Below are 26,598 nucleotides of genomic sequence, written 5' to 3' on the forward strand. Positions count from 1 at the left end.
ATTAGGGTAGAGGAGGTCTTTGGAGCAAGGATTTTTCAGTTAATACTTCAGAACCTACTAGGATAGTATAATCTGTTGGTTGGCACCTCTGGCTGAAACAAGCTTATCTAGTTACTAGTTAAATTTTCTTCCATTTGTAAATGTGACATATTTGGTTTTTCCTTCTTTTAGCATAATTCTCCATCCAGTGATGATAGTTCAGACTACAGCCTTGATTCAGATGTTGAACACTCAGAAAGCTCCCACAAAAAAAGAACTGGTTTCTACAGGGATTATGACATTCCATTTCCTCAGGTATTGCCTTTATTTTTATTGTCATAAAATATACATAACATACAACTAACCGTTATAACTATTTTTCTCTTTATTTCTTTTTTAAAAAGTTGACATACGGTTGACCTACAACACTATGTTACTTGCAGATGCATAACATAGGATTCAGTATTTCTGTATGTAACAAAATGATTACCATGATAAGTCTGGTAACCATCTGTCACCTTACCAGGTTATTACAGTATGATTGACTATATTCCTCATGTTGTACATTTTATCCCTGTGACTCATGTATTTTATAATTGGAAGTTTATACCTTTTAATCTCCTCACCTATTTCATCAATTCTCCATTCTTTTCTGGCAGTCGCCTGCTTGTTCTCTGTGTCTGTGAATCTGTTTCTGTTTTGTTATGTTTGCTCATTTGTTTTGTCTTTTAGATTCCACATATAAATGAGATAGTACGGTATTTATCTTTTCCTGCCTGACTTATTTCATTTAGCATAATACCTTCTAGGTCCATCCATGTTGTCGAAAATGGCAAGATTTCATTCTTTTTTATTGCTGAGTAATATTCCATTGTATGTATACTACATCTTCTTTATCCATTCATCTATTGATGGACACTAAGATTGTTTCCATACCTTGGCCATTGTAATTAATTCAGCAGTGAACACAGGGGTGTGTCTGTCTTTTCAAATTAGTGTTTTTGTTTTCTTCAGAAAAATACCCAGAAGTGAAATTGCTGGCTCATACCGTAATTCTAGTTTTAATTTTTTGCAGAACCTCCATACTGTTTTTCATAGTGGCTGCACCAATTTACATTATTTACATTGTTGTTGCCACCAACAGTGCCCAGAGATTCCCTTTTCTCCACATCCTTGGCAACACTTGTATTTTCTTGTCTTCTTGATAATAGCCATTCTGACCGGTGCAAGGTGGTATTTCACTGTAGTTTTAATTTGCATTTCCCTAATGATTACTGATGTTGAGCATCTTTTCATGTGTCTGTTGGCCATTTGTCTTCTTTGAGAAAATGTCTCTTCACTATTTTCACCATTTTAAAATATATAATTCAGTGACATTAAGTTTATTCACAGTGTTGTCCAGCCATCACCTCTAGGGGTTAGGGGTTCAGCATGAATTTTTACCATCTGTCTCTTTAAGTGCAAGCATTATTTGAAGTGTTTTAAGCAGAAAATATTTTAAAGCAACATGATATACTTTATATCTTTCTTAAGTCTGTTGTGCTGTATGAACGAAGTCTTTGATTTTGTGCTAGAAAAATCATGATGCTCTCAGGAGCACTGAAGAGTATTCAGGTCAGTGTGCATGTATCTGAAAAATCCCAGACTTCCTGAGTCCTGGTTTCTGCCAATCTGTCTGTATGCTTGTCTACAAGAGCTCTGTTCTTTCATCTAATTTGGTGTTCCTAATCTCCTGTGAGTTTAGAAACCAAATTACTGTGTCTGTTAAAGTTCTTATTAAGTTGCTATTTCTGTTGCCTTCTTTATAGTTGAGGTTGCTCAGTAAATGACCATTGAATAAATAAGGTTTCATTAAAATCTCTTTTAAAATTTGAAAAGAATTCTACTTTGCTTACTAATTTTATCTAGTTAAGTGCATATGAGAATGTGTATGTGTATGTATGTATGTTTACACATACTTATTGTGTCTAGTGATTTTGGAGTGAATGATGCTGCCATTTCTTAGAACATTTTAAAAGCTATTCATTAAATTATTTTTTTACCACTAATGACAAAATTTAAATCAGTTCAATTCAACAAAAACTGATGTAATATCTAAATTTCATCATTTGCAGTTAGGATTTTTTTTTTTTTTTTTTTTTTAGAAATAGTTAGAAGTCTTTTGGAGACTCTTCCAATGAATGAAAACATGCTCAGGATGGGCATGACTATTTTAGATAACAAGGCGTCTGAAAATATCAAAAGCAATGAGATTCATAAGTAACAGTCACTAAAAGTAATTCCAAAAGACAAGATACAGAATATTTAAAACAGTGACAGAAGTACTGTAATAAATGCAAAGCCTTCTGTGGGGGCTACTGTGAGGGACACAACCAACTCATTTGTATAAACAATAGCACATTTGTTTTAAGTAACTCATGTTTTCTTAAACATTATAGTTACTGTCATTATGTTAACTATTCTTTATCCCTATAGACACAGTGTAATTATTTTTGTTTCAAAAATTCAGTTAAAGAAATTTTTAAAAGGGATGATTTTTTTATATTTACCCACATTTCATTTACAGTCCTCCTTGTTCCTTTATGTACATGTGAGTTTCAATCAGGTATCATTTTCTTTTAACCTGAAGTATGTCTAGTCTTTATTCAACATTTCTTGTGGTGAAGACTTACTGTCAGTGAATTCTCTCAACTTTTATTTATTGGGAGATTGATTTTTTTCATTCTTATTTTTAATAAATTTTTATTTTGTCATACTGATTTACAGGAAAGTTCCAAGAATGGTGCAAAGAACTCATGTATCTTGCACGCAGACTCCCCAGTTGCTGACATGTTACTGCATATGCTTTGCTTTTTCTTTTCTCTCTTCTCTCATCTTTTCGGGGAGATCTAATGTGCCTTTAAACTTATCTATGAATTCTTAATTTCAGCTTTTATATTTTTCACATCTATAAATTTATTTTGATTCTTTTTCAGATCTTCAAGGTAATTTTTGTAGTTTCTAGTTCCCTGCTGAAATTTTCCTAATGTCTTAAAAATAGCAAGCACAGATAATTTTAAGTCTGTCCCATGAATTCCAGTATCTAGTGGGTGTATTTCTGTTACCTGTTGCTTTTGCTGGGTCTCTTTCATGTGGTTTTGTCTCACATGCCTCGTTTGCCTGGGTTTTTTTGTTTGTTTGTTTTTGTATTGTGCACTGAGCATTGTATTCACAGAATGTAGTGTATTTTATAGAAATAATTTGAGGTCTAGAACAGTGTTCATTTCCTCCGAAGAGGATTTTCACTTGCTCTTGTCAGATTTCTAATGACTCTTACAAGCTTTGTTCTAGTTTCAAGATTTGAGATTTTTCTAGGCTACCCAGATAACTTAAGATTGGACTGCAGCCTCTGATTCAGGTTTTGAGATTCCCTCAAAATTGGCGGGTGGGGGTTACTAAGACTTCCATTTTTTCCAGACTGGACTTCTCCTTTTGTTCCCGAAGATTAAAGGGATAGTCAGAAGTGCTGTTGAACCTTTCAGCTGATGTTTCATGATGGGCTGATGCTTTCAGAGCAAAAACAGCTCCAGATACTACTCACTTCTGGGCATTTTCATCTCCAGAGTGATGGTCCTATAATCCTTCACTAGTTTGTTAGCTCTCTGAAGTCTACAGAGGGCTTGAAAAAAAAATATTTGTCTTATCTTTCCTACTTTTTTCAGGAGGAAGACTGATCTGATTATCTAGTCTGCCATTAGGAGCAGAGGAAGTTCAGTATCATTTCCTTCACATACGCTTTAGAGTTTACCCTAAGTACATCCTAAAAAACCCATTTAACTAGATAACAGGTATCTGCTATAAAAAACTTATACAGTTACAGGCCCACAGCAGAATATAGTATAAACATCTAGCTATTAAATTAGAGGACTTAATCTGCCTTCCTTTTTCCTCATCCTTGTTCAGGGTCTCCTATTCCCTTATTTCGTGTTTACAGTGATCGCCATAGGGCCTGTTCCTGTGTTACAGAACCCAAATCTGCCCCCACAGATATTCTAGCAGCATATATAGCTTAATAATCAGTAACGTGATGGGAGAAACTATATCCTTTGGTAGAATTTTTATAGTCTTTTTCATTTCTTTTATCTTTAGGAGGGCTTTTAAAAATATTTACTAGATCCTTGCTGGTGAGTATATTTTGTTCATTCCAAATGATGAGCATGTGCGGTTTGAGGTGATAGGAGAACCGGGGCTGCTGTGTAACCAGTCATTCATTTAGTGCTTCCTGGAGAGCTTGCACTGCGTGGTTGGTGCCCTGCTTCAAACACGAAGCACTCCAGCAGGCCACGTTAGAGTCTGTCACTGCAGAAGGGGTCCTGGGATGGAAGGTTTGCATCACTGGAGAACTACTAGGATTATTTGCAGTTGGGAAAACTACGGAAGGGTAAATTGAAAATTTAGGATAATTCTGTTTAAAAAAGTAGAAATTATGGAGATTATTTTCGTAAAGGCTGTGAAAAATCAGAGAATTGAATTAACATTAATTAAAAGCTTTTGTGAAAGGCATCTAACCTCTGAAGGAGAGTTCATACTCACTCAGCAGAGTAATCTGTAATCATAAAGCATTAACATGTATCACTGAAGAACTAATATAATCATATTTTTATAAAGGGAAATGTAAGTACCATTCAACTAATTAATCTTCAACTTAATCAAAGCATTATTTCTTGTTTTATTTTCATAGTGGCTTTTTAAGAAATGTCAGAAACACTGCCTTTTGGCTACAGTTGTAAATCCCTTTGTGGATTTCTGAAGTGCTAGACTGAGAACAGTATATAAACGTGAAAAATACTGCTTAAAACAAGACAAAAATCTAATACAAATTTTGTCTTCAAAATTTTAAATTGATGAGCTAATTGATTTTGTTGATTGCTTTAGTTATATACTTTATCTCTATTTTAAAATTACTGAAAAGTACTTGTATTTCTCTGCATTCTATTAAAAAACACGTAGTCTCATGTTGGTACCGTGCCAGGGCAGCATTTTTGCATCACATTTAAAATGTGCTAAACTGAAAATGAGTCATGGTCTGGGGTTTTCTAGATCCTCAAGTTGTAATTATGTGCAATTTTTTCTTGCTTTCTTATAAGAAAAATTGACAAAATATATGATGGAACTAACAAAAACATTTCAGTTAATAGAGGTGTACTTGAATACTATCATTAAATAAACTTCTAGGACTAAAATGTATTTATTTTTACATGCTTTACTAAAAGCAATAAAATTAATAATGTATATTCCAATAAATAGTTTTTAATGAGCAATTTATTCACTAGATTTTTTTTTACTATTGGGGAACCTACTTTTTCTATTAGACCTCAAATATAAACATTTTCTTTTTGTAAATTTGTCCATATGTATAGTTTTTTAAATGAAATATAATATGCTTAAATATGTCACTTGGGAATTTTTCAACGTTAGGAGAATATATATATTTTCTACCCTCCCTCCAAGCTATTTTACTGTCATTTCTTTATTTTCAAAAAAGCCTCTTCAGTGTTTTTGGAGAAGGAATTCATGTATGATGGTATGGATCTTTTTAAGGATTCCTGTGCATACAAACATGGGACATTGAAAACAAAAAGTGAATAAGACATACTCACCGGCAAGGATCTATGAACATTATAATGTTAAATAACCCAGAGTAGCATTTAGCTTTTTGAACTTAGTTTTAAATAGTGTCATAGTAAGTTTTAACCAAGAGGCAGAGCTAATAACTATGTTTGCCTCTTCTTTCTCCCAGCTTTCTGGGGGAAGAAAGATGTCCTGTGTTACTGTCAATTCCTGTATGTAACTGAAAAATCTTGATAATGATTATTCATTTTCACTTAGCATGGACATATATCAGGAAGCTACATGACATCAAAGAAGAGTCAACACAACAGAAAATTTAGAAGTAAAGACTATGATGAGTACAGCACCTACAGCGACGACAACTTTGGTACCTACAGCGACGACAACTTTGGTACCTACAGTCAGGAAGCAGAGGGAGACTTTGCCAGTCAGCTGAAACAATACAGGCAAACTAAAGAAACCTCAAGTACTGCTTTAGGATCATCATTTTCCAAAGAGCCAGGGAAAAAACAAAGATTGAAAGGAATTCATCAAGGTAAGTTTGAAGTTGTCAATTTGCTTTGAATAATGAGAACCTTATATAACAGGTAGCTATGGAGTAATAAGTTAAATTTCTTAGCCCTTTCTCGTGATCAGCTTATTGTTGTGGTTCCTAAATTTGTTTTTATTTATTTTGTCCTTGAGGACAGAAATCTACAACTATTTCTATCGGCATGATATCTTAATATTTGAATTTAAAAGATTTCCTAATATTTTAAAAGTATGTAAAAATATAAAACAACTTTCCTGTTGTGTTTTTCCCCTCCCTTCCATATGATATCTGTACACTGAAAAAACATAACCTACCTTTTTCTGTTGTCTCTGTTACTCTGTATTACTTTATATTTTAGACCTGTAAGGGCAGAATTCTGGGAAGCTATTCTTTTACTAGGCTTAAAGTATAGCAATCATCTTTGCTATGCAAATGTACTTAGGATTGTGGACATCTTTCAAGATTGGAAATAAGAACATAATCTAAAAAATTTCTGGAGTGATCACCTTTTCATCTGCTATGTTGAGGTACCTCGTCCCTGGAGAGACCAGGGCAAGTTACCATAGAACTTATTGGTCAGATCAGGGTCAAATCAACCTTAAGAATTGTCCAGTCAATAAGTCTGCTTCAGGAAAACTGGAGTAGATGAGGCTGAGATGAAGTAGTGAGCATCCAAACCCTAAATAACTATCCTTTAGTTATCATTTAAAAAAGGAATCACTTATGAGTAAATTTGGTTATTTCTATGGCCTTATTTTTTCTTGATTTCCTAGCAGAATTCCTTTGAAAAATTTGTTGAACTAAAGAGAAAGGAATTTGTCTATGCATATGCTATTGTAATTAGTATGTTTGTTCCTGAAGTCTAGACATAGTGGTGTCAGGGGTCATTCCAGTTGGGGAATAAGGGCAATGGAGAGGACTGTTCATCCCTTCCCACTGGGGTTTTGCCTTTCAAGCGCTTCCTGTTTGTTCTGTTAAATAACTGAGTATTGTATTTTATTTTGACTTTTATTTCTTCCCCCTGAATTATGAAAGTAATATATGGTCAAATGCAGAAAACTTTTCTATGTGTAGAAAAGATAACCCAGCAAAGATCAAAGATAAAACAAAAGCAACTTGAATACCTACACCCAGAGACAATTACTATTAATATTTTTGGTATATTCTTCTAGAATTTTTTGACAATTATTTCAAAAAAATTATACATACTGTTGTAAGTTGTTTTTTTATCCTTAATTATGAATTGTATCTTAGTCACTCTTATGTTAATGAGTAGATTTAAATGCCATGTATATCCTTGTTCCTTACCTTCCTTATGTTGTTAACATCCCTCAAAAAACAAAAAAATAAAAAGCAGTACCCAGGAAGTAAAAGGTAAAGATTGAATTAATTTTTTTCTTTGAATTTAGAGGGGAAAAAATGCACAGTGCACAGTACATTATAGACTTATTTTAAATATGCTATTCCCTATAAACTAATAGATTGATGTACTGTTTTCTATGATATCTGAAGTACACTTTAACTTTTTTAGGTATTGAACAGAGGGTTAAAAGTTATAATATTGGTCGTGGACGCGGTTTGCCGAAGAAAATCAAACGCAAAGACCGTGGGGGAAGAACCAATAAAGGGCCTAGTATGTTTCAGGATGACTTTCAAGAGGTACTGGGAATTTATATATGATGAGGAGAGAAGCTTTTCCATCCTTTAACCTATTTGACTGCAAATAAAGCATTGTGATTATTTTTCTAAGCATTGTGACTTTAATGCTGCTTTCCTAGTAAATAAAAAATTTCAGTTCAGATCAAATAGATACATTCCCAAAAATGAAGTACTGTTTTAATTAGTTATGATACTAGTATAGAGATGTCAGTTTAGGTGACCTTGAAATAAAATCGATACGTCTGAAAGCACCTCAAAGTAAAATTGATGTATCTGAAAGCAAAAGTGTGTGCTCTATTAGTTCTCTGTTGAGCTCTCCTTTCCTAGGAGTCATCTCCTCTAAACGCAAATGGCAATGAAATGCTCATAGCTCAGTGTGTGGCAGGGCCAAGAAGGGAGATGGTGGTAACTTCACCTACTTTATTAGCGTTGAAAGCTTTGAAAGAGAAGAAAAGGAGATGTAAATGGTTGGAAAGATGAATTTATGAACCATATGTGTAGTAGATATTGAGTAAATATACGGAGCACTGAACTCTAAACAAGTACATTTCAGCCTGGTAGCCACTTTCGGGATTAGAGTGATCCAGTTCCTGCATTCTGCCACTGTTCCAGTAAGATTTGATTGAATTATATAGAGCAAGGTTGGGTTATCAAAAGCTGCAACCTTGATAGATAGAAAAGGGATAACGTACTATAACTGGAAAATGCTTAGTTTTCTGATCTCTGGGTTTAAAGATAATGGGCAACAATTTCTTAATATGTATTCCTTAGTACACTGTTGAGGAAGTTGTCAACAGGTATGACCTAAAAAAAGAAGTTCAGGCCCAAATAAATTTCTGAAACCTAGGACATGCTATTCTACTCTTGGGGATTCTCAGTCAACAGTATATTAAAGGCTCTGAGCAGGTTAGGCATAAAGAAGCCCATTTTACTTTTTTCAGCCCATAATTTTCAAAATTTACTTGATCATGAACTGTTTTGGTTTTGGTTTTTTTTTTTAAACCCCTGCACACCTGTTAACATTCACTCTTAACTCAGTATTGCCATGGAATAGCTTTGGAAACAATCTTAAAATTTCTGGGTTATTATGCTTGCCTGTCCACCTTCCTAGGCACCTGTAGAATGTGCTGCTTTCACTAGACCAAATTAATGTGAATGTTTTCTAAGTAAGCCTCCTCCTTTCTTCAATACTTAACATCCTACATGTGAAAAAATAATTAGCTTCCAAGAAAGTGTGGCTTTGAGCAAGTTACAACCTATCTCTGAGCATCAATTTGCTTACTCTGTAAAATAAAAGTACATATTAAATTAATTCTAAGGGTGCCTTCAAGCACTAGCATTTTAAATATTTACAGATCTGGGCCGCAACTAAAAGATTTCTTTATCATGTAATAGAAAATTGGAATAAATTCTTTTGCATTTATCAGGTGTAACATATTTTTCCTTTACTTATCAAGATTAAAATGTTATCGATAGTAAGTCAGTTTGTTGGCTCTCATGAGAGATTTCTTCTTACGATTCCAGAAATAAGCAGGAGAGTGCCAGAGGAAGCAGCTCATGTTCAGGAGTGGTTTGGGGTAGAGTGGACACGCTAGAGTGGCCAACATAGATCCATTTCCACCCTGGCCTTTTCGAGGAGTGTAAGGTCCTCCGAAGGCCAGATAAATTCAGGGATACCTACATGTCCCCACTAATTTTCTTGAAAACTTGTCACAGAACAAACAAACTTTTGATGGATTTTAAAGACTTATTCATTCTGTTAGCCATAAAACTCCTAAAGTTATTAGTCTTTATAGTAGCTATTAAATTTTCTGTAAATACATACTCTTTTCCTGGTAGAGCCTTTAATTTCTTCTTCCCTGTAGTATATGCCAGAAGTCTTTTATGCTCTTGTTCCTTACAGCAGTACAATATTAAAAGTAAATAAATTTTAAAATGTCGAAGTAGGTAGTTTGGTTTTCCCTCCCTTCATCTTTTCCTTCTCTTCCTCTGTCTTGAATTGTGTTTTCTTTGAGACAGTGTGATACAGTGCAAAGAATTCTGTCTTGACTCTACTAACATACCCGTAAACTTTGACAAGTCACTAATCTTCAGTTTTCATATTTGTCCAATGAAGGTGATGAACTAGATTACTTCTGTGGTTCTTCCAGCTCTTACATTATGAGAGATACTAAAGATGCGGGGCATTTGTGGTTCTTCTATGGGCTCAAGCTTAAAAGATCAAATCTTCCAGGCACTTTATTTTGTCCTGAAATTCTATGTGTTAAATTTGCTTTAGATTTTCTAGAATACTTTGATTATAGCCAGGTTTCCCATAGTTATGGATATTAAGATACTTACTACTCATTTAAATAGAACTAACTGAAGGACAAAACAAAACAAAACAAAAAAACCCCCATAATCGTCTACTAAAACAATGAGGCACGCCATTAGAAAGTAACATAGAAAGAGTGAGCTATTAATGAAACATAGGTACAACTTGGTGCATTTTTCAAGCTTTGGGGTTTTTTTTGTGTGATTACCTAGTATTTTTACTTTTTAATTTCAGAGTTATTCTCCTCAAGTTGCCTCACTGACTTTGTGTAATGCACTCCCTTTGGCTGCCTATTTTATTACAGCCCACAATTCTTTGTACAGGAGGCAAGTGTGAGCTGGTTATTTATATCTACTTGTTCTAAATGAGCCTAAAAATAGAAAATGTTTGTAAGTCAAATTTACGTAGATTTAAGACATTTTAAATGATCCTTTCAGAGTAGAGTATAAGCAGTTTCACTGTGTTTTCCTGGAACAATATGGGCATACGTATATTTTTTAGAAGAACTTCTAAGATTATCTTTTTCTGGTATTCTTGTACTTCTTCCCCAAGAATTCTTGTAGTAAAATGTATATTTCAGTTGTGAGCACTGAGGATCAGATTTAAGTTTAGCCATCTGTTACCTCAAGGGTTCGCCGTGAGGCAGTTTCCTATTTTCAGTAGATTGTGCTTTGTTCTCCATCTTCTAGCAAATTGAGAGAAAAGGGAAAACTGATATCAGATCAGAAGAACAAATTGTTACTAAGCTTCTACAGTGTGCAAGGCATTGTGCATGCTGGGTGCTTGAAACACAGTGCTGTTTTATAGGGCTCATGAGTGGCAGTCCTTAGCTTGACTAAGCGTCATACTCTCTTGTTAGTCAATCTCTTTATACTTGTAGCAAGAGTTGAATAGGGGACTGAGGAGAAGAGCTAAAGAAAGCAAGTAGGGCTGCGGGACTTTCTACCATACACTACTTTTTTTTTTAATTGAAAAATTAAAGGTAATACTCTTCCTCTTTTTTTTTTTTCCCTAGAGAGTGCAAAATAACCACACATGCAAGCAGTCTATAATTTTTCAGAGATCCATCTAGAGACATACACTAAGTGTGGGGGATAATCTTTTAGTCTTTTTTCTTTGCCTTTATTATTTATAAACTAAGATCACTTTTTCACTTAGTGAAGTATTGTGAACATTTTCTTATGTTCCCAAATTGTCTTTCCATCCTATGATTTTTAATGACTATGTAGTATTCTACCACCTAAATGTATCATAATGTGTTTAACTATTCTCCTAGTTATGGATGTGTAGAGTATTTCTAGACTTTTTGTTTGACTTGTAAATAATTCTGCAGTAGTTATTTTTATGAATAAATCACTGTATACCTTCTGGATAATTTCTTTTGAATAATCCTGAAAAGTACAAACTCTGTGTCAAACAATATGGATATTTTAAATCTTCTATCAACAGTACATGAGAGTGCATATCTTTTACATTTTCCAAAACTGAGTATTATTTTTAATTTTTAAATGTTTCATAATTTTATTTTGAAAAATGTAGTTATGTGTCCTCATTAAATTAGAAATAGAGTTCTTTGCAAGTGCTCATAGCAATAAGCAGTTTGCCAGAGGGATCTCTCTCTCCAAATAAATGAATAGCATCAGCACTTCCAGTCTTGACTGCTTTTAACTATCAGTGTGTACTGCTTTCCAGATCCATGTGACTATACATTTTAATACTGATTTAATATTTCATATGTTGCATTTAAATAATTTTTTTCTTACAGTATAGTAAACCAGGAAAGAAATGGAAGGTTATGACTCAGGAATTTATTAACCAGCACACAGTGGAACATAAAGGAAAACAAATCTGTAAATACTTTCTGGAAGGGAGATGTATTAAGGTAAATTTATGGGGGTATCATAAATCATTTTTTAAAATGATCTAAAATAATCTTCTAAAATAATTTTAAAATTTAAAGTCATTGGAGGGTGGTTAGTTTTTCATTTCTCATATAGTTGTAATAAAATTGGTTCTTCAAAATGTATCTTGCATGGAAATATTGTATACCAGAACTGATTTAATTCTATTCTGGAACAATAATAGAATTTTTTAAAATCAGATTATATTGAACAAACACATGATGCTGACTCTGTGGCAAGTACTGTTCAGAGTGGATTACTAATATTAAATCTTTACAGTGACACAATGAAGTTGTTACTGTTTTTCTCCACGTTTTAAATATGGCCAAACGAGGAGGTTAAGTCAGTCCCCATAGCAGCTCAGCTAGAAATTGTGAGTGCTGAGTGCTGGTGAAACCGAGGCCGTATCCTCTGGAGGCCGTGCTCACTGTGCCGCCTCTCTGCACGTAGTCACATCCACTGTCTTGGGCAAGAGTTCTAAGGGATTGTTTGAATTATTATTAGCTCATTATTTAAAGACTGAAGATATGACCATAGTTCTACCATGAAACACCATGGAGAAAATTCAATTTGACGGTTTCTTTTTTTCTTTTTCTTCTTTTCTTTTTTGTGAACAGGGAGATCAATGTAAATTTGATCACGATGCAGAGTTGGAGAAGAGAAAAGAGATCTGCAAATTTTATTTACAAGGATATTGTACCAAAGGAGAGAACTGTATTTATATGCATAATATCCTTTATTAAAATATATTAACCAAAATATTGAGGTTTTCAAGCATCATTGAGGGTCTAAAAATCATAAGTTCAACCTGGAAAGCCTAATTTGGTTTTAAATTTAAAACAGCACATTATATAAATCAAGTCTAGGCAGCCTTTTTACTTCAAAAGGGAAACTGAGTTTTTTTCTTTAGGGAAATGAAATAACTTTCTTTTGGGGAAAAAAAAAGATCTATGAAATAAAGGTACTTTATATTTAATATACTCAGCTTATAAATATTTCAAGAGACTGTGCTTTCTGAAGGAGTATTTGGCAAAATATTTATTCTGTGACTTAATTATTATTTTCTTAGGTTTATAAATAATAAATTATCATTGTTGAAAATTATAAAATCAAAGTTTTGTCAGATCTTACCACCCAATGATAAACACTGTATGTTCTTCCCTATTTCTTCCATTGGAAATCTATACTTTGAAATTGTGTTCTTGCCTCCACCAAATGACATATGGGGTGTGTGTGTATATATATATATGTGTGTGTGTATATACATGCATACATACACATATATATATATATGTATGTAGATAGATAAATAGATAGATAGATAGATATAGAGATGTGTGTGTATATATATATATATATATATATAGTACATTTTTCTGTGTTAACCCTGACTCCTCCCCACCCCAAGCTGGTTACTCACTACCACACATGACTACTGGAGCTTTTCCCCACTGATTTGAAACTCAATCTTTATCACAGATGAACTGCTTATATGTATGTTTTTGTTCTAGACTTTCTGTTTGGTTCCATGGATTTGTTCACGCTCATGTCTCGTGTTGCTTTGCTGTGATTTTTTTTCTGCCTCCCCAGCACACTGTGCTGTTTGGTAGATTCTTACATGTATTTCCCAAGGTAAATTTGTCTACTTTAAAAAATAACGTATAGAAGAAAAGAAAGTGAAAAATCTGTTACCATAGATCTAAATGTAATAAATGAAACCATGCAAATACTGGAGAAATATACCAATGGATTCCTTTATAATCCAGAAGAACAGAAAACTTTCCCAAGTATGCCTTGAAATTCAGAAACAGTAAGGGAAGACATTGAATACTTGACTGCATAAAATATTTTAAAATTTATATAACAAAAATATGGCATAAACAATGTAAAAGGTAAATAATAAAATGGGAAAAAATTGTTTGCAATGTATCACTTAAAAGAGGTAATAGCCTTAATATATGAGTTTCTAAAAATTGAGAAGAAAAATGGGGCAAGAGGTACAGATAATTCACAAAAAGAGAAATGCAAATGACTCTAAAACATATGATAAGATGCTCTATCCTGTTCATAATAAGAGAAACGTAGTTACAAAGCTACTCCAAGCAGCATGGCACTGGCACAAAAACAGACACATAGATCAATGGGACGGGATGGAAAGTCCAGAAATAAACCCACGCACTTATGGTCAATTAATCTATGACAAAGGAGGCAAGAATATACAATGGAGAAAAGACAGTCTCTTCAACAAGTGGTGCTGGGAAAACTGGACAGCTACCTGTAAAAGAGTGAAATTAGAACATTCTCTAACACGATGTGCAAAAATAAACTCGAAATAGATTAAAGACCTAAATATAAGACCGGATACTACAAAACTCCTAGAAGAGAACATAGGCAGAACACTCTTTGACAGAAATTGCTGCAAGATTTTTTTCGAACCAGCTCCTAGAGTAATGGAAATAAAAGCAAAAATAAACAAATAAACTTGTTAATTTGAAAGGACACATGCACCCCAGCAGCACTATTTACAATAGCTAAGACATGGAATTAACACAAATGTCCTTCGACAGATGACTGGATAAAGAAGATCTGGGGTGGTGTGTGTGTGTGTGTGTGTACACACACACACACACACACACACACACACACGGAATACTACTTAGCCATAAAAAAGAAAAAAATAATGCCATTTGCAGCAACATGGATGGACCTGGAGATTATCATTCTAAGTGAAGTAAGTCAGAAAGAGAAAGAAAAATACCATATATCACTTATATATGGAATCCAAAAACATAAAGCAAAAAAAAAGTGCAAATGAAACTTATCTACAAAACGGAAACAGACTCACAGACATAGAAAACAAAACTTATGGTTTCCCAGGAGATAAAGAGGGTGGGAAAGGATAAATTCAGAATTCGAAATCTGCATCTCTTGGGGAGTGATGGAAATGTTAGCTATCTTGGTTGTGGTGGTGGTTTCATTGGTGTATACATTTATCAAAATTCATCAAATTGTACACCTGAAATAAATGTAGTTTACTGTACAGGAATCATACCACAATTTTTTAAAAAGAAACGTAATTTAATCTATGTCGAGATACCATTTGTAGCTCTCAGATTTTCAAAAATACACATACATGCAAAAAGTGACAGCAAAGTTTGTTAGCAAGGCTGTGAAAAAACAGACACACTCAGACCTCACTGGTGGGAATTCAAAATGGTATACCCTTATGGAGGGGAGCTTGGCAGTGTCTGGCAAAATTATACATGAATTTTCCCTTCTACTTAGCAATCCTACCATTTTGCAAATTCTAATGAATCAGTGGATCTGGGTAGTGATTACTGATGGCTGCTAAAATCATCTTGTGAAAAGTTGGTCAGAAACTTTGTAATTGATAGATTGGACGGACAACACCTGAACCAACTGGTCAGTCTTACTCACTGAAAAGAAACAACCAGGCACTAAATGCCTTCTGATACAATGCAATGAAACACCACCTGTGCCAAATGTTGACATTATCAAATGAGTGATACAAACTAAAAGTGAAAGGAAACTTGAGAGATTTACCAGCTAGATGCAGTTTGGATCCTGAAAGGCATTTTTCTGAAAAGTCTGGGAAGTTTATAGGATAGTAGAAATTAATGCATTCATTTTTCAGATTGATGATAAGGTTGTGATTGTTAAGAAAAATACTCCTTATCTGTTCAAAATAAACATGGAAGTATTTACGAATGAAATGTATCTCTCCAGTGTTTGGAGGGAGAGTAGCTAGGAGCCTTCAGGGGTGGTAGAGATCTCACAAAACTGCCAGATGATAAACATTGTTGACCCTGTGTGGCCACCTGTACCTCTTGATTTAACATTTCCTTTAGATGTTGGTCTCCAAAATCTTAAGTAAGATTAACCTGTGGTTCTCTCTTTTTTTTTTTATTTTATTTATTTATTTATTTTTTTAACATTTTTTATTGATTTATAGTCATTTTACAATGTTGTGTCAAATTCCAGTGTAGAGCACGATTTTTCAGTTATACATGAACATGTATATAATCATTGTCACATTTTTTTCTCTGTGAGCTACCATAAGATCTTGTGTATATTTCCCTGTGCTGTATAGTATAATCTTGTTTATCTATTCTACAATTTTGAAATCCCAGTCTATCTCTTCCCACCCCCTGACCCCTTGGCAACCACAAGTTTATATTCTATGTCTGTGAGTCTATTTCTGTTTTGTATTTATGCTTTTTTTTTTTTTTAAGATTCCACATATGAGCGATCTCATATGGTATTTTTCTTTCTCTTTCTGGCTTACTTCACTTAGAATGACATTCTCCAGGAGCATCCATGTTGCTGCAAATGGTGTTATGTAACCTGTGGTTTTCATTGTTGGAATACTTGACTTTACCGTCACACATCAGGCCCTTTTATTTTCTTCATAAAGTCTTGCTACAAAATTTATATGTTCTGTGTGACAATTTATTCTATTGTGTAAAGTAACAGAGTTTACATAATTAGATTACTATAGTATTTGCTGTAATATCGTAAATATTTTTTTCTTTAAAAAATTGTTTTCTAGCTTTAACAGAGTAAGACTTAAAATTTTTTGAATGTCTTGTGTAATTAAAATATTTAAGCTTAAAAATTAAATACATTATCTGATATGATTATAGAAAATTCAGTACAACATACAGCAGTAAAATCTTACTGATACAGCAGTTACGTTTTTGGTTTAAAAATACAAGTTTGATTATAGTTGGTCTATTCCTTAATATTTTTATTTACATGAATTTCCATGCAAGTTTTACCATAGCGGAGCAAAATGTTACCAAGGAGACAACTGTAAATTTTCACATGATGATCTGACTAAAGAAACAAAGAAACTTTTGGACAAAGTGAGTAATATTTTTATACCTCGATTATTTGTTAAGTCTCTCCATAGATTTGTTTGACTTGAATCATGTTTTGTAAATCATATTTTGTAGAACTCTCCTAAGAAATTAAGGACTTGTTATTTTATGTTTTATTCTATTATATTGTGTTAGAAAAGCAGGAATATTGGGCTAAGAATTAAAAAATCTTTTGCTATTATCACTGTTATGCCATTAAAAAAGCTAATTTTAAAACCAGTCCTTCGTAAATTTTACTTCTCTCAGTTGAGTTTTTGTTCAAGTGTAGTTTACTTATTTTCCAGTTTTATTGGATATAATTGGCATACAGCACTGTAGAAATTTAAGATGTACAGCGTAATGATTGACTTCCATACTTCATGAAATGATGACCACAGCAAATTTAATGAGCATCCATCATCTTGTACACATACAAAATTAGAGGAATAAAAAGAGATTTTTTTTCCCTTGTGATGAGAACTCTTAGGATTTACTCTCTTAATGACTTTCACATACAATGTACAGCAGTGTTAATTGTATTTACCATGTTGTACGTGACACCCCTAGTGCTTATTTATCTTATACCTGGAACTTTGTACCTATTTAGTACCTTCATCCAGTTCCTCCTCCAGCCACCTCTGGTAACCTCAGATCTGATCTCTAAAAAAAGTTAATTTACTTTGAGAAATATCCTTTACCTCTTTGAACCTCATATTCTTTATAAAAAATTAGTTAGCTGTCTCTGATCTATTTCAACTTTAATATTGTATTTTTCTGTTAGTAAAACTAGTTTACTCAATTCTTCACTGCTTTAAATGTGAGAAAGAAAGCTTGTTTTGAAATAGAGATCTTTGCTGATTATTTTTAGGTGTTGAACACTGAAGAAGACCCTACAAATGAAGATGAAAGAGAATTAGAAGAACTCAGAAAGCGTGGCATAACTCCCCTCCCCAAACCGCCTCCAGGAGTTGGGCTTCTGCCAACCCCATCAGAGCATTTTCCCTTCTCTGATCCTGAAGATGATTTTCAAACAGATCTCTCTGATGATTTCAAGAAAATTCCATCTCTTTTTGAAATAGTTGTAAAACCTACTGTGGATTTAGCACATAAAATTGGGAAGAAGTAAGTTAAATTTTTTAAAAATGGCAGCATTTTCCACCTGAAAATTCTTAACTAAGAAACTAACTTGTATTCCATGTTAATCAGGTAATTAGATTTAGACAGAGATAAGACATCTGGCAGGCACCTCAGTTGCTGCTTCCCATTTCCTTTTGTCCCTGCCCTCTGTTGCCTGCCAGCAGTGCTTTTCTCTACAGAATCCTTAACACAGCTTCAGAAACCTCTCCACACTGATCCTGAAGGACACTGCTAGGTGCATGGAACTGGCGTTCCTACCATCTTGTTATGGGGCAGCATTGCCATGAATAATATCTACACATAGTGGGTAGTGTGTCTCCAGCATACTTGTTCTTCTAGAGGAGTATTTCCTTGGGCCACTAGAGGAAAACCTCTTGGTAAGCTGCATCCAGGTTTGCAGTTTTTAACAACACTATGCCAGTCCTGCTCCCTCTCCCCCAGGGTCTGTTCACTTGGGCTCTAAGTCCCATTGTTATCTTTTAACCCTAATGCTCAGGAAGCGATGAGATCGTAGCAGATGAGGAGTAAGACATTTACAGCAAAAATCACAATGAATGCGAGCCATTAAAAGTATTTCTATTCAAGTCCAGAAAAGACAAGTATGTTCACTATTTAGCTAAATAAATATTGTAGATCAGATCCTAGTCATTGCAAAAGGAGAACAATATAATAGATGTAAAGATTAGAAATGAAAAGGCAGACTCATTATTTGGTCATTTTCCCTTAATGAACCCAAAGGAGTCAACTAACAAAACTGTTAGAAATCATACAGTTATCCCTCAGTGTCTGAGGGGGACTGGTACCAGGAAATCCATGGACACCAAAATCCACAGATGCCCAAGTCCTTTATATAAATGGGTGAAGTATTTGCATATAACCTTCACACATGCTCCTGTATACTTTAAATCATCTCTAGGTTACTTATAATACCTAATACAATGCAAATGTTATGTAAATAGTTGGAAATACAACATAGATGCTATGTAAGTAATTGCCTGCATGTGGCAAATTCAGGTTTTGCCTTTTGGAACTTTCTGGAATATTTTTCCTGAATATTTTCAATCTGCAGCTGGTTGAATCTGTGGATGCCGAACTGCAGCTATGGAAGGCCACCTATAATTAAATTAGTAAGATGTCTAGAAAGAAGAGCAACATTCACAAATTAAAATCTTTTTTATGCAAGTAATAACCAATTAGAAATTGTAATAAAGTGGTATGTTATAATTCTAATTTTGTTATAAGAAGGTCTGTGTATGCCTAGAAAAAGGATTAGAAGAGAACCAATAAGAAACTTTATCTCTGGGTGGTGGAATTAGAGGTGAATCTTACTTATTTTTGTCCTTTTCTATATTTTTCAAAATATTAATAACTGGTAAGTTTAAGAACAGCTGGTAGTAAGCAGTAATTAAGAAAACTGTGGGCTGAAATGAAGGCAAGACACATATGTTGCTGTTTCCACTTATAGACAATATAGAATAAATTGCTTCTTAAAAATACAGTTTTCTGTTCTGGTACTGTAAAACATTTAACCAATATCTATTTTAAAATGTAACATTCTTGTTTCCCTCTTTTCTTTGAGCTAAGAAATACTACTCTTTTGTCCACAGGCCACCAGCATTTTATAACAGTGCCTCATCACCAGGACCACAATTTCAGGAAAGCAGCCCACATCCTCAACATATCTATAGTTCTGGGTCAAGTCCAGGTCCCGGACCCAATATGTCTCAGGGACACAATAGTCCTGTGATGCATCCAGGCTCCCCTGGACATCATCCATGTCCAATGCCGCAGAGCCCCCCTTTACCGCCTGGTCCACCTGGAATTGTAGGCCCTCACAGTCAAGCGGGAGTACTTGTTCAACCGGAAACACCTTTGACACCACCAAGTATGAGTGGTGCTTACCATTGCCCAGGCTTCCCAGAGCACATGATGAAAGTACCTAGAGAGAATCACTGTTCTCCAGCTTCGTCACACCTGCAAAGCCCTGGTGAGATGCAGCTCAGTACCAACTATGAGTCCCTTCCAAACACGGCTGAGTTTTATGACAGTTACTATTCACAGCATGCTGTGCATAATTTTCAGCCATCCAATAATTCTGGTGGTAAGTTTACCTTTTGAAATAACTCACTTCTAATTTAAAATATTTGGAGTCCTATTTTTCTTTAAAAGCATGAAAAGAATATTTTAAATAACACAAAGTAAAATGTAAAACTGAAACATTAAAATACAGTTTAAATTTAACCAAATATTTGTAGCAGTAGAACTTTACAGAACTTTAAAAAATACTTATAATTACATAATTTGATTATTAAATGTGATTATTATTATAACTAAACTTTCACAGTGCTACTCTCTAGTGGAGTTTTGTGCTAAATCAGAGTGTGTTTCTTTCCGTGTTACGTGTGTAGATGGGACGTGGCACCATGGAGAATTTGCCCAGCATCAGCCTCCCGTCGTTCAAGACTCACCTAACCACGGGAGTGGGTCTGACAGCGGCGGTAATGTAACATGCCCTGGTGCCCTGCCTGCCCCAGGTCTCCCCCCTGCAGTGCAGAGAGCTCTTTTTGTCAGACTTACTCAGAAATACCAAGAAGATGAAGATCCAGGCAGCACTCAGCCTCAGAGGGCACTAAGCAAAGAAGAAGGTGTGTCAGGTGTTGTGATAGCATTTTACCTGTTTAGATGACTCAGTTCCTGAAATGGTCTTGAATAAGTTAAAATTTGAAAAATGGGTTCCTAAGCACTGTCTCTTCTATTTGTAGTTTATCTCATAGCTCCTGTCTTCTTGGGATTGATTGCGGTTTCCAGTGCCACTGATGCATTAGTAATTAATTGCAAAGGGTTTGATTTGAAGCGATGAAGAGATCTGAAGCTGGAGTGTCAGGCCTGGGCAAGCAGACTTGCTATTAAACCTTTTTTTTTTTTTTAAGAAGAAAAGAAATAGAACAGGAACAAAATACCTTCCACTTCAGGAATTTTGATTTCTAATCCAAGTTCAAATGATTTAATTATTAGAGGAATTTTTATGGGCATAGGCTGTACACTTCCGGTTCTACTATATTATTAAGGAATATTATTTTTAATATAAAAGGTTATGTGGAGACACTAAGCTTCCCTTGGTATTTTTGATACTGATAAGCATATAGCAATTAGTTGATTGAGTTAAGGGGAGGAAAGTTTAAATCACCTAGTTCTTATGAATTATAAAATTGATGTGTTTGGCCACTGAAACATAAAATGTATGAATAACTGTGTAGAACTAGATAACTCTAGATAGTGACAAGCTACTCTATAAACATTGCTATATTTTCAATGAAGATACCATTAACTCCTCATTTATGTAGCATGACAAGGGAATGAGGGGTTTCTAATAAGCGAATTTCCTGAACAGTTTATATTTACTCCTTTAGGTGCTAATTTTAAGAAATAACCATTTTAATGGTAATCTGTATTTGGTGGGGTCATTGGGTTGGTTTGTTTATTTATTTATTTATTTTAATGGAAGTACAGGCGATTGAACCCAGGACCTCATGCATGTTAAGCACACACTCTACCACTGAGCTATACATCTGCCCCATCCCCTAGTAATCTTTCTTTAAAGTCTTACAAAGCTTTATGTTTTAATAAACAAGAAAATTAAAACTTTTCTAGATGATATAAAATTTATGCTATAATATTACACAATTGGTAATTTTTATGAGGATTGTTTTCCCTGTATACAGAAAACATCCAAACAGCTAGATATTTTTGTGTTTGTGTTCATTTTTACAAATTTTTTTGCCTTTATAAATTTTATCTCTTTTGATAAAAAGCAGATAGAAAGCTTTTAAAACTCATTTTCTGTCTAGTATCTGCTTTCCATTGATCTACTTTCCTTCTGTTACTCTCATTCCAAAAGGAATTTGACTGCTTATAAAATATATTGATATGAAAGTGAAAATAAAATAATATTTTGGATCAAGTACCAAATTCTGTGAGCAGTGACACCCCTATTCAGAAAAATCTAAAATAACTGCAAGAGGTAAAAGTGAATCACAAGTGTACTTCTAAGCTTCCTGGAGAAAGAGAAGAAAGGTCCAGTGTCTGGCTATAAGTAGTTTTTTTAGACACCAAGATATGAGTAAAACTTACTGCCATTGTGACATAGTATTATTATTTTAAACCACATCCCCACCCTAACTACCAATGCTTGTTTTGTAAACAATGTTTTGTTCAAACTAAGTATTTTTTTGTTTATTTTTCATTTAATGCTTGAATGATATATTCACGTAGTCAAACAGCTAAAATTACAACATAGTATGAAGGGAAAGTTCCCACTTCAGCCCTCATTTGCTCTGTTCCCATTGCTTCCTTAATTATCATTGTTAGCATTTTGGTTTTTTCCCAGATTTTAAAAAATATCTCCCCCTTGTTAAATCCAGAGCTATGAAGTTTAAGAATTGCTTGAATTAAAGAGAGCTGAAACATTTTGTTACTCCTTTCCAAGAGTGTATTTCCTTCTTCTCCCAACCTTATCTTACCACACATTTCTGAGTTCCCTTTGACCAGTTCGAATGAAAGGTCCAGATTTTTCTCTGACTGGAAGGACATTACAGATGTTCCAATACCACATCTCTTTCTTTGTAGAATATAATGACTAAATTGCTAATTGTTATACCACATCTTATCTTGTTCCAACAAGTTGAAACTCTGGCATTTTTTTTTAACTGAAGTATAGTCAATTTACAGTGCTGTGTTAGTTTCTGGTGTACAGCAAAGTGATTCAGTTATACATACACATGTATTCCTTTTCATTTTCTTTTTCATTATAGGTTATTACAAGGCATTGAATATAGTTCCCTATGCTATCCAGTAGGACCTTGTTTATTTTATATATAGTAGTTAGTATGCAAATCCCAAACTCCCGATTTATCCTTTCCCTCTAAACTGGCATTTCTATGGTGCATTTTCTTGAAGTTAGACTACACTTATTTCAGGAATAGTGTTTTTTAAATCTTAATTAAGGCCATATATGAATGCTTCATTCTTTACAGTCAGTTTTTGTCTGCCTTTAGATGATACTGTTAACTGGTATTCCAGTAGTGAAGAGGAAGAAGGAAGCAGTGTCAAGTCGATACTGAGAACATTACAGAAACAAACAGAAACTTTAAGGAATCAACAACAACCTTCCACAGAACTCAGCACTCCTACTGATCCAAGACTTGCTAAAGAGAAAAGTAAAGGAAACCAAGTTGTTGACCCCAGACTTCGGACTATCTCAAGGCATGACCTTAGAAAATCTTCTGAGTCTACCCCACTGGATCTTAGACTTGCGTGGGATCCCAGAAAATTACGCGGGAATGGAAGTGGTCATGTAGGCTCTTCGGTTGGTGGAGCAAAGTTTGATTTACATCATGGAAACGTTGGCTCTAATGTCAAACACAAAAGAGGAGATGATGATGATGAAGACACAGAAAGAGAACTGAGAGAAAAAGCGTTCTTAATACCTTTGGATTCTTCCCCTGGTGTAATGCTCCAGGATCCAAGGTCACAACTGAGGCAGTTTAGCCACATTAAAATGGATATTATCCTAACCAAACCCAACTTTGCAAAACACATCGTGTGGGCTCCAGAAGACTTACTTCCAGTCCCTTTACCTAAACCTGATCCAGTATCTTCAATCAATTTACCTCTGCCCCCTCTGATAGCTGACCAGAGGCTCAGTAGGTTATGGAATACAAAAAGTGATCTTCATCAAAACACAGTGCCCATTGATTCAAAATTAGCAGCCAAAGCGAAAATTAGCACAACAAGCAGAGAAGGCTACCTAGAGCAACTGGGAGACCTGCATGCTTCAGGAAGTAAATTGGGAGATCCTAGGCTGCAAAAAAATTTTGATCCTAGACTTCACAGACTGCATAATACAGAGTCTCATCAAGCAGTTATGAAGGATTCACATACATCAAAGGGTGCCCCTCATTTAGCCAGATCAAATGCTGGCTCATCCCAGCCCTTAGGGGCAGTCCCTAGCAGCTCTGGTCCCGGTTTGCCTCCATATGCCCCTAAACTCTCCTCTTCAGCTGGCCTTCCCCTGGGAACCCCAAGCTCAGTTCTTAGTGGTATTAGTTTGTATGACCCTAGGGAGCAGGGTTCACCATCTGCATCAGAGCTAGTGATGGAAAATACAGAGAACCAGAGAAAAAGTGGTAGTTTAAAAAGTAGTGACAGAAATGAGCCTTCTCCTGGAGAAGCAGTCCTGCCACAGAAGATCGCTCCAAGTGTGGATGTGACTGTTGAGGGCCCGGCGGACCCACAGGCAGATCCTGTCAGGGGTTCCGGTGTGGTGCAGGTCCCAGCAGTGCACAGTCTTCCCATCCAGGCGTTAACAGGCTTAATCAGACCCCAGTACAGTGACCCAAGGCAGGCGAGGCAGACGGGACAGGTGAGCCCCACCCCAGACGATGACCCCAGTAGAGAAACCGATGACAAGTCTCTGAAAGAGGTTTTTAAAACTTTTGATCCAACTGCTTCACCGTTCTGTTAGCTGTTGTGTAACTCCGCAGTTCTTTTCACTCTTGTGACTGTTGCAGTCCTCTGCTGTTTTGTAACTGGTTTACCTCTATAGTTTATTTATTTTTAAATTATAAACACTTTTCAGCTGCTAGTATCAGAACCACATGAAGTTATATCCTCTAAAGCCTGTGGAATTTTATATAATATTTTTATAACTTTAAAAGACTGTAGCAATTGACATAGAAACCTATATATCATGTTAGCTTCAGTAAAAATACTTTTATTGTAAATAAACCATCATGAACTCAACACTCTGCCTGCATATATATATGCCAGTTGTCTTTCATAATCAGTGTTTAGATAAATGATTACCACTTTTATATGGTTGTTAGTTTCAAGCAATATAATGTACATTACTTTTGAGAAACAGTATTTTGACTAGGATCCTCTCTTTGTGAACACAGAATTGATTAATATGTAATGCTAACTGCTAGCTAAACTGTAAAATGAAGTAAAGAAAACATTTTTAATCTCAATTAGAGCAGTTCATTTAGTTAAGGGGCATCACTTTTATTAGTACTGGCAATATTATTTGTGTAAATGAAGCATTTGAATGTCATATCTTTTAAAGGTATTTTACAGTATACTGTATCATAGAAGTTGGAGATACATAAATAGAATGTTTTGCTAAAGTGAAAAATTCCCAATTCCTCTAACGTAACTTTTTAAATTTTAATTTTTCACATTAACTAGTTATGAGTTACTGCTGTTATATTATGATGTTTATACATTTCGATTTTTTTGTCTTTAGCAGCATAATTTATATTACTTTTTCAAATTATGTAGCTGCAATAATTGTATTCATCATGACTTTGGCAATTTTTAACAGAGTTTTAAAAGATCCAGTGAGAGCCTTTAATGATTATTGCATTGATAATGTTTTAAATGTCCAGGTTCTATACTTTTTCTTAAATAGCAAGAAAACACAGAGATGGTATAGTCAACTGTATATGGCTACCAATAAAGAATTTCTTTCAGATCTCACCTGACTGGCATTCTATAACAGAGGAGACTGCCTTGTGTTTTAATGTATTTAGTGTCCTCATAGTTTGGAAACCTCCTAAATTGATTAGAAATTGTATTTTTATGAAAAATAATTTGTATTCATTCTCATGTATTTATTGCAGTATATAAATAATGGCAGCCCTACTTGTTTTATACATGTATTATTTATACCTAAAACCAAGTATTACACTGATATTCATATCTTGAACTGGAGGTATGTGACAGTATTTGCTGGTGACAACTCCAATAAGTCATTTGAAAAGGAGCATTTCATTATAAAGGTAATGCAAGGAGAGGAACTCAGTCCTTGAGAAGTGATTTTAAAAATACACAGCAAAATATTTCTGTGGGAACTAAACCACATAGCATATGGTTTAATACTAATGTGTATTCTTTTTCTTCCCTTCTTCACTTTTTACTTTGTTTGCTCTGATTCCGTGCTTAAATGGGGTGGCAGTTAAGTGAACAAGAATGCGACTTGCCCACCTAAGAAGCTCATTGTGTTCTAAGAGGAGGACAGTTGTTCAAGGGAATGTGAGTTCCTACTATATACACTTCGGTTCCATTGTTGTCTAAAATGGTTCTCAATAATATTTGGGGGGTAAAAAATGCATTTTAAAGCCACTGTAGAAAGTACTTTCTGATTTACTGTCCAAACAAACTTTAGTATTAATAGAAAAGTTAATAAAATGGGTAAAACTAACAGAGAAAATATACATACTTATATTCCTAAAAATAATAATTTATTTATCAGGATAAAAATAGTAAAATTGCTGAATTTTAGTCATTAAATTGAAAATTTTAGCAAATCTTTAATTCATGCTTTTATAATTATTGTAAGTAATGCTGTTTACAATATCATCCAAAAAAATAATTTGGCTTGTTAAGAATCAAAATAGAATCCAAATTTTTTTCCAGATTCTTAACAGAAGATCCTTTTTACTAAGAGAGATTTTAAAAAATTAGTTAAAAACTGAGGTTCCAAAATCATTGATACAAATTATAATGTTCGTTTACTTAGCGTTCTTG

At 34.4% G+C, this 26,598-nt stretch overlaps 1 protein-coding gene across 4 annotated transcripts in view; it reads left to right on the forward strand.

Moving 5' to 3' along the window:
* The window catches only part of ZC3H6 (zinc finger CCCH-type containing 6), a 47,413-nt gene extending 21,865 nt beyond the window's left edge, over nt 1-25,548 (forward strand). For 2 of the 4 annotated variants that reach the window (XM_032469770.1, XM_032469771.1), the window contains exons 3-12: nt 172-294; nt 5,848-6,124; nt 7,653-7,780; nt 11,860-11,976; nt 12,613-12,724; nt 16,772-16,881; nt 17,744-17,997; nt 19,620-20,113; nt 20,421-20,666; nt 23,067-25,548. In XM_032469770.1, coding sequence (XP_032325661.1) covers nt 172-294; nt 5,848-6,124; nt 7,653-7,780; nt 11,860-11,976; nt 12,613-12,724; nt 16,772-16,881; nt 17,744-17,997; nt 19,620-20,113; nt 20,421-20,666; nt 23,067-24,535 — 3,330 coding nt within the window. In that variant the 3' untranslated portion in view covers nt 24,536-25,548. The remainder of the gene's footprint in view (nt 1-171; nt 295-5,847; nt 6,125-7,652; nt 7,781-11,859; nt 11,977-12,612; nt 12,725-16,771; nt 16,882-17,743; nt 17,998-19,619; nt 20,114-20,420; nt 20,667-23,066) is intronic. The other 2 variants (XM_032469773.1, XM_032469772.1) reach the window with 2 other exon arrangements.
* Nucleotides 25,549-26,598: the final 1,050 nt, after the last annotated feature.

Source organism: Camelus ferus, chromosome 28 (genome assembly GCF_009834535.1).
Source record: "Camelus ferus isolate YT-003-E chromosome 28, BCGSAC_Cfer_1.0, whole genome shotgun sequence".
Taxonomy (NCBI): Eukaryota; Metazoa; Chordata; class Mammalia; order Artiodactyla; family Camelidae; genus Camelus; species Camelus ferus.